General features: G+C 40.8%; 1 protein-coding gene across 3 annotated transcripts in view; it reads left to right on the plus strand.

The window, feature by feature from the left end:
- Positions 1 to 17,072, plus strand: part of ORC3 (origin recognition complex subunit 3) — a 64,963-nt gene that overhangs the window by 23,553 nt on the left and 24,338 nt on the right. For all 3 annotated transcript variants that reach the window (XM_038760962.1, XM_038760963.1, XM_038760964.1), the window contains 5 exons: positions 2,363 to 2,522; positions 4,918 to 5,031; positions 6,865 to 6,998; positions 8,131 to 8,194; positions 16,651 to 16,767. In XM_038760962.1, the coding sequence (XP_038616890.1) occupies positions 2,363 to 2,522; positions 4,918 to 5,031; positions 6,865 to 6,998; positions 8,131 to 8,194; positions 16,651 to 16,767 (589 nt within the window). The remainder of the gene's footprint in view (positions 1 to 2,362; positions 2,523 to 4,917; positions 5,032 to 6,864; positions 6,999 to 8,130; positions 8,195 to 16,650; positions 16,768 to 17,072) is intronic.

A 17,072-nucleotide genomic window follows, 5' to 3' on the forward strand; every position in this document is an offset into this window, starting at 1 on the left:
CTTGAGTTGTACTACTCACCCTATCTGCTACGTATATGCACCCAACCATTTCTTCTGACACTGCTTCTAGAAAGGTTTACGGTTTTAGAAGCGTGTTTCCTAATCGTACCATCATGTTCTAATCAAAACACAAAATGGAAACATTTAGAACTGAAAGTATTGTGCTAAATGGTTTTACTCATTTGAATAGTTTTAAAACATTTGTTGCTTAGTCTTCCCTCCATCAGCTTAGTATTTCTGGTGCCATACTATGCATTTCCCTGACAAATAGTCACCCAGGAAAAGTACAGATAGAGATCCTAGGTTCCTGAAATTTGTGTGGGCCTGGCACGAGGGACTTGGAGCAGCAAGCATGGTGGAGGAGAGAAAAGCAAGGCAGCGAGGTGACAGTAGTTGGGGGAAAATGTCATCAAATTTGCTTTTCCTGATTTGGACAAACCTGGGAAAGCTGGCTCTCCACCAGGACTTCTCCCATGGCTTTGAACAACATTCTGCCATAATTTGTCATTATGATGTGGTATAACTACCCAGAAGTCTGATGAAAAGGTAGGAAACAAAGGGAAAGAGAAACAGCCCCTTCTGGATGAAGTGCAGTCATTTGCCCTGAAGTCAGTACTAGGGACAGTTTTACTGAACAGTCTTATTTAACATTTTTATAAACGCTCTCTCAAAGAGATTGTACAGGAAAATCTCCCAATTCACATTCGTCACCGAGCTATAATGGGTCATGAAATCAGTGCTGATGGGGACAAACTGCAGCAAGATCTCTTAAAGCTGAGTGAGTGGGCAGAAAAGTGACAGACTAGCTTCAGCGTGAATAAATTTAAAGTAACCAACTCAAAGAAAAACCATCTAAAATCCATGACAAGGAACTCCCCGTCCAGGCTTTGGAAAACGCTCTTCAGGTCAAAGCACTGGCAAAATGTATGGTAGAAACTCAAAAAATCAATAAAATGACTGGCAATGTCAGGAAAGCTATGAAAAACACAAAAAACGTCCTTTTGATAGTATATAAAACCATGTTACATCTAAGCATGTGGGAGAGAACAATGCTTTTGGCCCCCTGCCCATTATGAGCTTACAGTTTAGAGGGGGAGACAGATATTAATATATCAAATGTTAGGCACATCCTAGCAGGGGCCTTATTTGTCACTAATCATTTTCCCTCAGAAATGCTTGGCTTGGGTTTCAGTTGCTTATCAATCAGTTCCTCTAGACGAAAAGCTCCTTGTGGGCAGGGAACCTGTCTACCCAACTCTGTTTTAGTGTACTCTCCCAAGCACTCAGTTTGGTGCTCTGCGCCCAGTAAGCGCACAATAAATACCATGGGTTGATTGATTCTGTTGCTTCCCACTGGAAAAGGAAGCTGTTGTGTGTTCTGTACATTTCCTTTAAAATTGTTTTCCTCAGCCTACTCTTGTTCTTGTTTTGATTACCACGGATAATGAAGTCGAGAAATAAATTATTCACGGCACCTTTTTGTCCTTGCCAGCGAAGTCCCTCCGCCAGTTTTCAGCCCTTATCCAAAAAGCTTTCAGCTCTAATCCAAAGAAACTTGGAATTTATAAGTGAAAAATCGCATGAGCTTTAAAATATTTTGTTGAAATGTTTTGGTGCCTAGAGTGAAAATTTAAAAAAAGTTCATTTTTCCAGGAATAACCCCCCAGGCTTAGGGTGGTCATCTGAGTAGCATCCTTTATGTACTGTAAATGATTTTAAAAAGTTCATTTTTCCAGGAATAGCACCCCAGGCTTAGGGTGGTCATCTGAGTAGCATCCTTTATGTACCTGTAAACGAGTATTTGATTTCTCAGGTTATTACATTTTTCTTTTTCTATTTTCCATGATTTTCCTATATTCTTTTCAATTACTAGCCTCATACTTTTATCAAAAACAAGCAGTTGAGTATACCCAACCCGATCTCCTCTGGGCAAACTTATATTGCTCTCAGTTTTGTTAAGCTCTTTGATGTTTCAAGCATTTTTCATTGTATTTATGCTTGCAATTTTAGCCACATTTCCAGATCAGTGTCAGGATTTAGCTAAGGACCAACTAAATTGTTGAATATAAATGGATTTGATTTTCCTCCAAAATGCATGCTTGCTTGAATCAGTCTTGACGGCTATCTGTGCTTGTAGTTAATGGGTATATTTATTTAGCTTAATGATATACTTATAGTTTCTGTTCTGTCCTCTTTTTTTATAATCTTCTAGCTGTCCACATATTCACCATTTCTAGGTTTTACAGTTTTCTTTAATGCCAGAACTTTATCATATTGAGAATTGAAATAGGTTGTTTTGACAAGAATATTAGAATGTAATTCCACATTTCCTTTCTTTTTCTTTTGGCCCCCTGGAAACTAGTCAGTACCTGCATGAATTTCCACTAATACTTGTCTTTGGGATTGCCACATCTCCAATGATCATCCACCGATTGCTTCCTCACTCGGTTTCTTCTCTGCTGTGTATTGAGTTATTCCAGTCCCTTTCCTGTAAGGACCATTTGGCTACAGTCCTGGACAAGGTAATTCTTTTTTAAGTAAACAGTAGTATGGTAGAGTGTATATGTAAGTGGCAAAGTGTGCATGTGTGGAAAAAATAATCCTTTCCTCTCTAAAATAATTAAGCTTGCTCTTTCATGTGTTCTTATTAATTTATTCTTTGAGAAACATATTTTATGTGTGTTCAAACTGTTTCCAGCTCAGTGTGGGGACTTGTGTGTTTGTTGGTTTTAGCCTAATTAGTAACACACTGTAATTTCCAACATAACATGATATTAAATTCTAATTGAGTGACAGGCAGACCTGCCTTTGAAATTAGGTTGGCTGTTTGTGCAAATTTGTTTTTTTCAAGAGTCGAAATTAATGAAACCACAGTTGTGTTGATACCACAGTTGTAAGTTAGCACCCCCGCTACCCCCCATTTTTACCAGCCCTCAAAATTTTTAAACAAATTCTCTTGTTTAAGTTAAAAAGTTAAGTTGATTCTCTGTTCTCTAAGTTAAAATCCAGATAGTGGAATCCAAATTATTTAAGACTGGTCCTCAAAATATTTACAAGCTCATGCCTCTTTGAAAAGTTGGTGATTATTCTGAGTGATTGCCATTAATGTACTGATGACAATCCACTATTTAGTCACTAGTCATCCTCCTCATAGATTTTTCCATGGGTTATGCACATCTAAATTTACCAGCACCTGCACTGGCAACTTCCCCAGCTTTTAAATTTAAAACTGCTTTGCAGTGGCCAGTTGTTCAGTTGGTTTCAGGTGTTGATGACTTCTTGCGGTTCTTAAATTTACCCTGAAAAGTGCAGCGTGTGTGAATTTTTATTTCCAGGTGCAATCTCTTCACTTCTGAAAAGTGCCAAATGGATCCACAGATATTACTTTGTGCTTGGGAATAGCAGTGATCACTTCATTTCTTCCTATGTCCTTTCTGCCATTCATGTCTTTGCCTGTGATGTATTTTGTGTGGGAGTTGAAGACAAAACTAATGGATGACTGGCTAGTTCAGTATAAGATATTGAATTAACCCAATGTGCTCAGTATATAAATCACCCTGGGCACTTTGGGCTGCCATATTAACTAATGGAGGCTTGAGCAGTGTGCTTGGTCAGTCTCATTTCTGTCACTGCATTCAGAGACCCCTACCTTGATTGTGCATTCCAGTGTCCAGTGACCACAGGGATTTAGTAAGTGCTTCCTTTCAGATATTTGTAAGGTGGCTGCCTGGTGATAGCTATGCAGTACCCCATTGGGGGAAAAAAAAATCACTCTCAGCCCAGTTAATGACATTGGAAAAAAAACCCCATTCAAACGTCAAGGGAGGTTTGTCAGGAACTCTAAGTTATTCTTTAGCCACAAGTTGCAGCATGTTAGCAGTGAGTAGATTGCTACCATATACAACTGTTGGATAAAATGATTAAATCCACAACAAACCACTGGCGAACTCCAAAGATTCACAACTCCGGCGATCATGCTTTTTATGACCGACAATATCCCAGACTCTGCTTTGTACCTTCGATGGAAAAAGACATCTCTGGTTTTCTTGGCACCTAAATGGCTGAAAACTGTCTTCCGAAGGTAATGATGTGTGTCAATGAGTCAATCAATATAACAATCATTTATTGAGCACGCATGTGCAGAGTACTGTACTAAGCACTTGGGAAAGTGCAATATAACAGAATTGGTAGACGTGTTCCCTGCCCACAAGAAGCTTACAGGCTAGAGGAGTTTGCAGTCTTGAGGACTCAGTGACAGGAGCAGTAGGCTCCTTCTAGTCTGTAAGCTCCCTTGTAAGCAGGAAACGTCTACCAACTCTGTTGTATCGTGCTCTCTCAAGTGCTTTTTAGTACAATGGTATGACAACAAGAGCTCATTAAATACCATAGATCGATTGATTGATAGACACTCCTTAAAAGAACATTGAGTAAAACTTGGCAGTGCTCTGGAGGGTTGGGTCTCCAAGATTTCCCTCAATTCAGCCAGAAGGAATAAAAGGTCATTTTCACCATTCAGCTCAAAACCCTGTTATTGAACCTAGTTGTTCAGGAGAAGTCTGTTTTTACTGATCTAGGTTATATTTACCAGAATACATATTACTGGTTCAATAAAACATTATTCTAATCCTATTGAAAATGAAAGTTGTTTTGCTTTTTAATATAACCACACAAGACAAAGTTGGAAGGATTTGAGTGAGCAGATATGCTTCAGTAGGAGCATTGCTTTGCTTATGCCTAAGAAATGAGTCTGTGTGTTCTGATTTAATCCAAAACAGCTATTCAGTGTGTTCTTTTCACACCTGAGTAATATCAGTTTTTATATGAACAAATAATGTACCAAAATACATATGCTTAACCTTTATATGTATAAATTAGCAAGAATTAACAAGTGTGATGTTCTCTTTTTGTCTCCTTCAGCTGCTGCTTACAACCCAATTCCCCTTTAAACTGAATGAAAAAGTGCTTCAGGTTTTGATCAACATCTTCTTGTATCATGATTTCTCCGTTCAGAACTTTATTAAAGGGCTTCAGGTAAGAGATGTTGGGGGTTTTAGATGATACAGTAAATGACTGTAAACAACTGAGAACATCTTCAGAGTGATAAAGTGGACTCATTTTAAAGGCAGTCTATGTTAACAGGTATTGTGAAGTGTTCTAGCTGCCTGCAGCACAATTAATCAATGATATTTATTGAGTGCTTTCTCAGTGCAGAGCACTGTACTTAGCAGAGCACAGAACCGTAGAGTTGGTAGACACATTCCCTGCCCACAGTGAGCTTTCAGTCTATAGAGGGAGATGGACATTAATATAAATGTCATATAATATATAAATATATAATAGAGATGTTGTGAAGGTACAGGATTTGGTGACAGATTGCATATGTGGGTTGAATGAGAGAGAGAGAGAGCCTAGGATAATGCCAAAGTTATGGACCTTGTTCTAACTACTGTCTCTTCAAAGTGTTCAGTGTTATTGATCCTTATATGAAAGTGCAATTTTCTAACTACAACTCAACATATTTTGGGTGTGCCTTTCTGCATTATTTTGATCAATTTATGTTATTTAGCTTTTCTTACTGGAGTCAGCTGTATCTTATAATAATAATGGCATTTATTAAGGGCTTACTATGTGCGAAGCACTTCTAAGAAACATCCTGCAAATGTAATTGCCTAGTGCAAAGTGCTCGAAATAAAATTCAAAATATTCAAAAATCCACCATTCCTTAAAAAGACACGCCCTTTCCCTAATCATATCACTGCGGCTCTTAGATGGTGCCCTCTGGTTAAATTCAAGTAATGTCAATCTCTTGGTAAGAGATTGGGAGTTGGGGGTCCGTGAAATGTGGTTCGCAATAGGGTCTCAAAACTTAGGACCACATTGCCGATGCAGGCAGAAAGAGGGGTGTTGAGACAACACTGTGTTTAGCTGAACTGACTCGCATTCATTTGCACTGTCTGAGGATGAACCTTCGAAGAGAATAGGAGTGAGACAACCAACCTCCAGTCAGACAGGATGTTGACAGACCAGAGTGTTCCTCTTGTCCAGGCTATGTTTAAGTTATAAAACTTTGAGCCCCAGGAGAAAAAGAGCCTTGAAGGATCAATCAGGAAATCAATGGTATTTATCTGATGCTTACTGCGTGCAGAGCGCTAAATCAATGGTATTTATCGGATGCTTACCGCGTGCAGAGCGCTCTACTAAGTGCTTGGGAGATTACAGTACAGAAGAGTTGGTAGGCACGTTCCCGGCCCACCAGGAGCACTGCCAAAAAAAATCCACTTCCTGCATGATGCCTTCCAAGATTAACTCCCTCACTACCCTGGTCTTGTCAGTCCAGTGTCCAGAGCACTGTACTAAGCTCTTAGAAGAGTACAACGCAGTAGCGTTGGATTTATACCATTTAGGCACTTGATATTCACCTCAGCCCCACAGCTCACGTACGTATCTGTTCTTTATTTTAATGTCCCTCTCCCACTCTAGACTGTAAGCTCCTTGTGGACGGGGAATGTGCCAGTCAACTCTGTTGTAGTGTAACCTCCCAAGCACTTAGTACGGTGCTCTGCACTCAGCAGTCACTCAATAAATACCATTGATTGATTTAGTTGGTAGACACAATCCCTGCCCTCCAGGAGTGTACAATCTAGTGCACTATGTTTTTGAAACCCTTTGTTATTCAGTAGCAAGTTCACTTGTTGTTTCGCAGCATAAACTTGAACAACTGCAACTCCCTTTTCAGATCACTGGAACATTTCATTTGTGTCTGTGCAGATATTATTTGCTTGGGCTGTGTAAGGAAATGGTTGATTGGACTCTCAGTGGAACGGCTAGAGGTACTCAATGTGTTTTGCCTGCTGTTTCTTTCAGCTGTCTGTCTTAGAGCACTTTTACTCTGAGCCTCTTAGCGTGTTGTGCTGCAAGCTCCCAGAAGCCAAGAAGAGAATAAATTCTTTATCAGAAGGACAGTGTGAGAACATCCGACGTCTTCCATCCTTTAGGAGGTAAAAAAAAAAAAAAAAGTGTTCACTATGGGGACTTCATTCATTCATTCAATCATATTTATTGAGCACTTACTGTGTGCAGAGCACTGTACTAAGCGCTTGGGAAGTACATAGAGACGGTCCCTACCCACCAGCGGGCTCACAGTCTAGAAGGGGGAGATTTATAATAGTAATGGCATTTATTAAGTGCTTACTATATGCAAAGCACTGTTCTAAGTGCTGGGGAGGTTACAAGGTGATCAGGTTGTCCCACGTTGGGCTTACGGTCTTCATCCCCATTTTAGAGATGAGGTAACTGAGGCCCAGAGAAGTGAAGTGACTCGCCCGAAGTTACACGGCTGACAAGTGGCGGAGTTAAGATTTGAACCCGTGACCTCCGACTCCAAAGTCCGTCCACTGAGCCACGCTGCTTCTCTGAGTGAACTTGAACTGAGTGGCCAAGATCTTTTAAGCTACCTTTTTATAGCAGGAGAAGGCTGTGCTGTTTACCCTGGTCCTATTTGGTACATAAGAGTGCTGCTATTTTCTTTTCGGCTTGTCCTGTTAGTGATGAGGTGCCTTTAAATTAGATTTGAAAAGTTGGAATCTCAAACAAATTTGTTTAATGCTTACTATGTGTCGAGCACTGTACTAAGCACTGAGGTAGGTACACAGTTGGACCTAGTTCCTGTCCCCACATGTTCCTCTTAGTCCCAAGTATGAAGGAGAACAGGAATTTCATCGGCATTTCACGATAAGAAAACTGAAACATAATGACTTGCCCAAGGTCACACAGCAGGCAAGTGGCAGAACTGGGCCTTTTCTCTTTTCATTAGGCCATGCTGCTCCCCAAAAGACCTCATTTTAGAGTGGCAAAGCTCTCCCAGTGATAACTTTGAAAATGAATGCCTCAACCCATTGCCATCTTTGTGGTCAAGTAAAATAACTTCCTCTTAGTGGCACCTTTGTGGACGGTGATTGTTCAAAAGACAAATGCTAGGTGTACCTCATCAGTCCCTGGCCACCGTCTCAGATTTGTCCCTGAGAAGAAGGGAATTGTCACATTCATGAATCCTCAAAAAGTTTTTATTTTCTTCATGTTGCTTGAGCATTTAAAATATTTAAACCTGTTTTGTATGCGGGGCAATTTCAGATATGTGGAGAAGCAAGCTTCCGAAGAGCAGATTGAGTTGCTGACAAATGAAAATTATTTAAAGGTAGGAATGGAAAATCTCTCGATGAATTTATTGAAAAGGGTAGAAAAGTAAAATTCAGAAGTTCTTGATTTTGCAAAATACCTTTCAAAATTTTGTCTGATTTAGGCACCGAGAAATAGCGCTACAAAACCTAGAGGTAAGAAATGAATATATTGAGCAATAAACCTAAATCTAGTTTTAACATACTTTTAGATCTCTTGGTGTGGTACAGATGGTAAGTTAGAAATATGCAATCTCATCTTAATACTTCTAAGGTTTGACATATATTAAAGCCTATGGAAACCATGCAGCTAAGTATCCCACTGTTCATTAGGAATTGATATGCAAATGAATGAAATAGCAGGAAAGGCCTGATGAGCTTTAGAAGATTGTTATATAAAAAATTGGGAGGAAAAGGGCATATTTTAATTTTAAAATGTATTTCAATGGTTTTAATAAGCTTTTAAAAAAGAGTAGTGTGGAATTCGGGTTTTGTGAAAACGGCTTGCTAAAACCAAAGTTATATTTAAGTGAAATCAGCGTTGTTAAGAGGGAGATGTGGCAAAAGAAATTGAGAAGAACCAGCTAGAAAAGACTGGGTTAGAAAAACCAAGGTTAGATCATGGTTTTTGGGAGAAAGAGAGTATGATCCACAGTGTTGAAGACAGCCAGTAGACTGTAAAAGTCTTGTGAGAAGGGATTGGGTCTACCAGCTCTATTTTGTTGTACTTTCCTAAGTGCTTAGTAGGAGTGCTGTGTACATAGTAAGCACTCAGTAAATATCTTGACTGACTGAGAGATTGAGCCTATTAGACCAGAGTCTCTTCATTTTGGCAAAGATGGAGGTCATGGTGATCTTGAAGAATAGGGAGGGGAGAAGAGATCAACTGCTTTCAGGAGAGAAGGGATAGGGGTCAGAGATGCAAATGAAAGGAGTAGATTTTGAAAGCAGGCAGGCACTCTTGAGGAACAGCTGAGCAGCTTGAGAGAGTGGATGTGGAGGTTGGAAAGAGCTGGGGGACCTCGTTCCTAATGGTTTCAGTATTTCTCCCAAAAAACCACCTGGTTTTGTCAGCAATTGCTTTTTTCCAGTTTATTTTAATAGGATATTCGCATATTTAAAAGTTCTAAAATTAAACCTTTGCAGCATCTAGGGAGCCTGAGTAGGAAGGAAGCCTTAACCTGCCAGTGGTTGTGCATTGCATTTTGCTTCTTATTGATTGCTTTGTTTTTCATTCATCCATTCATTGGTATTTCCGAAATCTGTTTCACCGTTACCGCTAGAGTTTTGCATATAGAATCAACAGTACTTGGAGAGAGAGCAGAAGAAAAGAACCAGAGAAAAAAAAATCTTCGTCTTTGTCTTTTGTCCTTTTCAATTAATTCATGCACTGTGAGAACTAGCCTTTAGGGATCAGCATGGAATTTGAGCGTTCAATAAATACGATTGAATGAGTGAATGAATGAATGAAGACATTTGAGGCATAAAATGTCAGTTTGCTATCTAATAACAGGCACCTTCAGTTTTCTTTCATCTACTCCCTCGATGTTGCAGTATTTTTTTTCTTCCCTAGTTGAAATAATTTTGACTAGCCCTGTTCCAGGCTACTATTGCTGTGGAACAGGGGGTCAAAATCACTTTTATATCAGTCCATGGTATCTGGCAAGCATGTTCCTGCATGCTTTTTTTCCTTCTCCCTCTCTCACTTTCTCTCCTCTTTTATCCCTCCTTACTCTTCTTCTCTCCCTTCATCGTGGCTTTCGTTCTCCTTCCTTCTCTCTCACTCTCCTGTGCCAGAGGTGTGTGGGAGTTCCACGATGATTTCTGTAGGCAATGGTGTTGCTAGGATTAAAACTCCCAAACCACTGCTCATCAGGCTTTCGCCGTAGCCGTTCTGCCTTGGCTACAGTTGCTTCATCTCTGTCCCTGACTTGTTTTTTCTCCTTCATCTTCTATCAAGTCCTCAGGCCAGGTTTAGGAGCAGAAAGCAATGGGCACTAGGGCCGTGGACTTCTTTGCTCCCAGCTCTCTGACCCCTGACTCTCAGCAAAGTTAACATGCTCTTTCCAGCCCTGAGCGTGAACTCTGGATCAAAGACTGGACTCTCTCTGCCTGCTAATGTCGACCCAGGGCAGCAAGTGGGAAAGAAGGCCCTACCTTCTCAAATAGCCTTACCAGCTTCTCCCATTCATGTTGGAAATGCCTTCCACCTGATCTCCTCCAAACAGGGCTGTCCCTAGGCAGTGCAGGGCCCAGGGAAAGTCAGCCAATGTGAGATTTTCAGCCCAGGATGGGGAGTTAGGGGGTGGGGGTTTGATAAAAAGTGGTTCTGCCCTTTAAACTCTCTCTCACTCCCAGACTGTGCATCCTGGAAGGAACATGGGGGCCTTCCCCAAGGATAGCCCTAAATCTGCCCCTCTCAGGTCCCTGTAGAATGCCTTGGCTCCTATCTGTCTTTTTCAGAAATCTTTCGAACTTCTACCATCCCTGCTTAGGGTGAGGCTGGCTGCTCTGGCTCTCCCAATTGTTACCAGAACATATCCCCCACTCCTCCTTCCTCTCCTCTTCTCCTGTTCCATTTCACTGCCTGTAGTCTCATTCCCCATGCAGCTCCTTGGGATGGAAAGCTTTAAGCACTGCTGCTATAAAAGCAAAGGTCAGCTGGAACTCATTCAAACTTTCTCCTGAATATCAAAGATTAGTATACTCTTTTGAGTGTTCTCAGTGCCTCTGTTTTCTGTTTTACTTATTTTTTAAGAAAGAGGTCTTTAAAGGTAAAACTATTTGAATGTAATGATCAAAACTGACCCATGTGTCTTGTATTTATTCACTGTGAGAGCCTGAGTTCTGTTAGCATTTGCTCCAGAAGAGGAGCAGACCACTGTCAGTCTAGTGTTCTTTTTTCAGCTCTTCCGTGAGCTCGTGATATGAGCTCAGGCAAGAAATTCAAACTCTCTGTGCCTCTGTTTATATGACTAGTTTCATACTGCTCCTCTGCCCAATGTGGATGTGGCAGTTATTAATTATAGTTCAGAGTTCTCTGACAAAATAAATCTGAGCAGCTTGGAAAATGACCTCTTGACAACTCGGTCAAAGAGTTGTTGTGATTTTATGCCAATAGGAACGTTGATTTTGCACTTAGATATTTTCTGTGCTCCTCCTGAGGAAAGGGGAGGCTGGTTTTTAAAAAAAGCAAAGATGAGGTTGTAGTCTCATAATTTTTTTTTTACTTTTTTCAAAACTGAGGTGACATCAAAGATCCTATATCAATCAATCAATCGTATTTATTGAGCGCTTACTGTGTGCAGAGCACTGTACTAAGTGCTTGGGAAGTACAAGTTGGAGTTGTAGTCTGCCCTATACTAAGCACAGGGCAGAATACAATACAAAAATATTGCTCCTGAGAAGATACAGAGTTTGCTCTCCTCCTTCCAGTCTTGAAGCTACAGTACTTACAGGTTGAAATTGCAGCTCCTCTAAGATTTCTTTCTTAGGCAGCCGAACTACTCTGGGGTAGAGAGGGCTGAGAATGCCAAATTTTTCAGGCCAAGTTCTGCTGCTCTGAATTTTGTTTTAATGGTATTTGTCAAGCATTTACTATGTGCTAGGCACCGTACTAAATGCTGCAGTAGATATAAGATAATCAGGTTGGACACAGTCCACATCAGCAGCAGCAGCATCAAGGGTATTGATGGAGCATCTGCCGAATGCAGAACACTGTACTAAGCTCTTGGGAGAGTACAGTAAAACAGAGCACTTTTTTATGGTATTGTGAGCACTTACTATGAGCCAGGCACTGTCCTAAGTGCTGGGGTAGATACAAGATAACCGGGTTAGATTCAGTCCATGTCCCTCATGGGGCTCACAGCCTTAGTCCTCATTTTACAGTCGAGGAAACAGGTACAGAGAAGGTAAGTGACTTGCCCAAGAGTACATAGCAGACAAGTGGCAGAGCCAGGATTTGAACCCAAGTTCTCTGATTCCTAGGCCCATGCTCTTTCCACTAGGTCACGGTGCTTCCAGTTCTTCTGGTTGTGCACTTGGGGTGTCTGTGGTTGAGGAGTTTTCCCCATTAGGGCTTTAAAGACTCTTATCTGTACAGCCAGCCATCTCTCCTGAAGCAAAAAATTGTGTGTCGGTGCACATTCTGAAAGCGTTTGCCAAGGGAATCTAAATCTCTCCATATTCCTAATGCAAACAGAGGGTGGAAAACCTGCAACTGCTAAAGAAACTGGCACCCAAAGAGAAGACGCTAGCCGTTTGGTATTTCTGTCAGCAGGCCATTTTGATCTCTCTCGAGATTGGTGTCCCGGGTGGAATTGAAGCCCTTGCAGATACTCCGGTTTCTTCTAAACTGAACAGCATCCCTCCCACGTAAGCAGATTAGGGGGCAGACAACCACAAGCTCTCTGCCAGAAGTTTGTGAAATCTGGCAACTCTGCGCGAGCAGGTGATAGCTATTTCACAATTCACATTCTAGCAGCCATGAATCACCAAGAGGGCGTTTGATGGAATACAGATACTGATATAGTATGTCCTGGAGTTCGGGGGTGGGAGCGGAGGGGGGAATAAAATTACTAGTCATAGGTTGGCTGATTTCATCATCCCTTTTAAAGACTGGCTTGGCACCCTACTTGACACAAGGACCCTTTTGTTAAGATTCACCCTGTTGGGGAGCAAGCTGAGGAATTGTGGCTTCTGTGTTTCTGAAATCCCTCACCGTGCTTCAGCCCGCTGTTAGCTTGGCAATCCAAACACAGACAATACTTAAAATTCCACCCTCACCTAGGAGAGAAAATAACTTCACAAGATAAGTATTCAGGAAAATAGCCCACCACTGCTTTAACAGTCTCTCCTGGGGTGGTCTAGCAGCTGAGAGGAAGAAACTAAAAAATACAGAGTCCTTACCAAGAATTACTCATTCCTCAGAATGGGGTCCACGAGTTTAAGATGTCATCATGGGAGACTTTCTCTCTTCCTCCTTTCCAGAAATACTTTTGTCATTTTGAGGTACATGCCAGAACGTTTCCATTCTGTGCTCTAAGTAAGGATTATTGCATTTCTGTGCCGTCGCAGGGAAATCATCTGTCTGTTTAGGCAAAATAACCTGCAGGACTACTTTCATTTCCTTGAGGTTCGCAAAGCCTGATCGGAACCCTAACAAAAACTCTGTCAGAAATGCTATAAACTCCTGGAAATTCCTGGAAAGGGTACTTTTACTAGCTATATCGTCAGCTGGAAGGTCAAAAAGCTACATGCAATAATGTCAGTGAATTTCCAGGCCAATTTTCCAATGCTTTTCTAAGGTAAAATTGCCTTCCAGTGCCAGGATCAGCGGCACTGTCCAACTTGGAAATAGAGTGTCACTCTTTCAAAGAAAAATAGATAAATCAATATCAGCCAAATATAGAGGCAGTTTTGGCAGTCTCTACCCAGAGAATTTATAACCGAATCTCTTTAGTATAAACTCATAGCACAGTTGAGGAACCACAATATAACTTAGATGCTTCTCAAGGAGTCAAACACAAATATTTCTATCAGGTCTATTTACCCAATTCCCTCAAAAAACGAACTGCTCTGATGCCTTCCCTCCTCCCTTCTTCAAAGAATATAAGGCTTTGGCTTAAGGAAACCAGCCTTTGGACTGACTTTTAGAAATGGAATTTCTGCAGAGACCACTACACGGCTCTCGCCATGACAACATTTTTATTAATACAGTTGGAACTGTTGCTTCTCCTGGTGAATCATTTAGTAGAGACCAAACTTTGGGCACCCACTAAGAAGACCTAGTCAGCTAGAATATTCCAATACAAATATCACTCAGTGGGAATAAATTAACCCCTTGGAAAGATGCTTTCACTCTTTTATCAGGCCACCAAGGTACTTTTAACCCTCTGCAGGCGGTCTTGACCACAAACTACCAACCAGTGTGCCGAACTTGCTGCCCCCAAATAACATTTCTTTTATCATCAGGGTAGAGAAACATCTGATGGGAAATGGGTTGCAGGAAATATTTCTGCCCCTTTGTGCATGCGTGTTTAAAGTGGAAGTTGGATGGCTCTGCTGATAGTTCAAAAATACATCTGGCAAGCACCTGCCTGACAGTGGGGAACGGCAGGTGGAAGGGGGGATACAGTGGAGTGTTGGAAGGTTAGAGAGCTACTCAAGGAGAGAACTGTGATGTAGTGGCTCTTGCTCCTTTTTTGCATGAAGGACAGGCCAGGCGATCGATCCCCAGAGAGAAGACACTTTCCCACTGCACAGTGCATTTCTTTTGACTTGTTCCTCAGCCAGAGAGATCTCTTTATTATAACATCTTCAACCTGATGCAAGATTTATGTCGATGTGATTCTTTTTAAATAAACTCATTACAGTATCGAAAAATGACAACCTTGTGTAAAGGAAGTCTTGGTGCTAGTTTGAATGAGGAGGGGTTCATAATGATCAGGCCTTCCAAACAAAAATGGAGCTACTTTGAGAATCATCCCCCACCTCAAAGAATCTGGTTTTTTTGAAGGCTGAAATGGATGATGCCTACTCTCCAAAGCCTAAAATGTGATTACTGTTTTTTCTTACAAAATATCCCTGCTGTTCAAAGGCTGCCAAATCACACAAAAGGGTAAATAACAGATGGTAAGATTAACGCCATCTCTGCGTTATGACATACAATAAAAATAGACTTACAATATCATTTTTCATGTTCCTTTTATGATTGTGGCTTATTTTATTTTGTCAGATCTGGATTTCATTTAGATTTTGTTTTATGTAAAACTCACCAAAAGAAATGCAGATGGGGGAGTCAGTGCTAAAGCAGTATGGCCTAGTGGAAAAAAGCATGGGCTTAGAAGTCAGAGGACCTGGTAATCCCAGCTCTGCCACTTGTCTGCTGTGTGACCTTGGGCAAGTCACTTAACCTCTCTGGGCCTCAGCTACCTCATCTGTAAAATGGTGATTAAGACTGTGAGCCTCACATGGGACATGGACTGTGTCCAATATGCTTAACTTGTATCTAACCCAATTCTCAGACCGGTGGTGGCATATATTAAGTGCTTAACAAATACCATTTTTTAAAAAAAGTTATTTAATTTTTCTTTTTCCCCTGTTATGGGCTATAAATTGTTGACCTCCAAATTAATTTCTAACTTAGTAAAAGAAAATGTGATGAATATGTTGTCCTATAAATCATTTTTATTTGAATTCATCTATGTTGTAGTAGAATGATCATTTTCAGCTTAGTTGATTAGTAAAGGTTATAGATAGGTAGGGCCTTTATAATATAAGCCCTAAATTTAACTTCTTGGAAAGTATCAATTTGATGGCAAACAATTCATTTCAACTTCCTAATGAATGGTACAGTAATGAAGGGATTTGAAAATGAATCCCAATCAAATATGATGTGGGAAAAGTATTGCCAAAATAATTTTGTGGTTTTCTGGTATGCATTGCACTTGATTTAAAAAAAGTATTTTCTTCATGTACAGTTTTGCAGTGATGATATGTAATAATAATGGTATTTGTTAAGCGCTTACTATGTGCCAAGCACTGTTCTAAGCGCTGGGGTAGATACAAGGTAATCAAATTGTCCCACGTGGGGCTTACAGTTTTAATCCCCACTTTACAGATGAGGTAACTGAGACACAGAGAAGTTAAGTGACTTGCCCAGAGTCACATAGCTGATAAGTGGTGGAGCCAGGATTAGAACCCATGACTCCCAGCCCCGGGCTCTTTCCACTATATGAGCTCATCGTGGGCAAGTGTTATGAATCTATGGTGTGAAGAAAGCTTGAGCTAGGCAACCAAACACTTGATTTGCCTAGATATCATATTGTCTGATGCTCTTCATTTTCCTGTTCCTTTCAGAGAAACTGCAGCTCTTCCCTGTATCTGACTCGGAAATGTTACTGACCATTTTTGTCATTGTGATCACTATTAAGCTCTTCCATATACATTCATTCTGTTTTGGACCCTTTCTCTCTAATGAGAGGTAGGCACAAAAAGCCTGGGTTGCAAACAGAATTCAATTGAGCAGTCGTCCTGATGGTCCCATGTAATAAGGGTGGAGCTGAGCACATGCGTAGAAGCATTTGACTTGGGCTTTGGATAGGAATAAGTTTATCAGTAGATGAAATTGTGTGCTTATGCCCAGCTCCACTCCCTGGTCTTGCCAGTTCTTTCCAAGATTTATATACCGGTGGAACTGGTATAAACAATACAGCACCATAGATGGTTCCCAGAATGTGAGATGGTGGCCAGATCTGTCTAGCTTTCTTCATGCTTCTATCCTTCTTTTTGAACAATGATTTAAGCCTTCTGAATTGTGGCAACTTTTAATTAAGATCGTCCTTTTCGGGGACTAACCAAAGTTGTTTTGAAGCAGTTGATTTGAAAATACAACCTCTTTTATGATTTCATATTCTTGTATTGTGAGACATATACTGAAACCTAGTGCTCTGATTTTTTAATGTAATTTTTTTAGGAAGCAACCCAGAAATTCCTGGAAGATCTGCACGTTTATCATGAGAACTACATCCCCGTTCTGCGGTGTCTTCATGCTTTCACATCTTCTCTTCCGAAGTACCCTTTGGGTCGACAGGTAAAGCCTTTTTTGTAACTTTGGCTTCCTGCCTTAATTCCTTTAGCATGGAGAGTGTATGAAAATGCTGAAAATCTGAATCACAACAGCTGTACATATTATTGGAAACAGAAACAGTGCATAATGTTAAAACCCTGTGCCTTGGCAGAGACTAAAGAGCCAGAAATGTATATTTTTGATTCCCAACCAGGTACCTGTCCTTGAAGCCTTTTAATCATCATTCCGTGTTCTCCCTCACGTCTTGTGAATACTGTGTTACTTTTCGTGAAAAGAGTGCAGGAAGAATGTGTGCTGGTTTTTTGCCT

This window comes from Tachyglossus aculeatus, chromosome 19 (assembly GCF_015852505.1).
Source record: "Tachyglossus aculeatus isolate mTacAcu1 chromosome 19, mTacAcu1.pri, whole genome shotgun sequence".
Taxonomy (NCBI): Eukaryota; Metazoa; Chordata; class Mammalia; order Monotremata; family Tachyglossidae; genus Tachyglossus; species Tachyglossus aculeatus.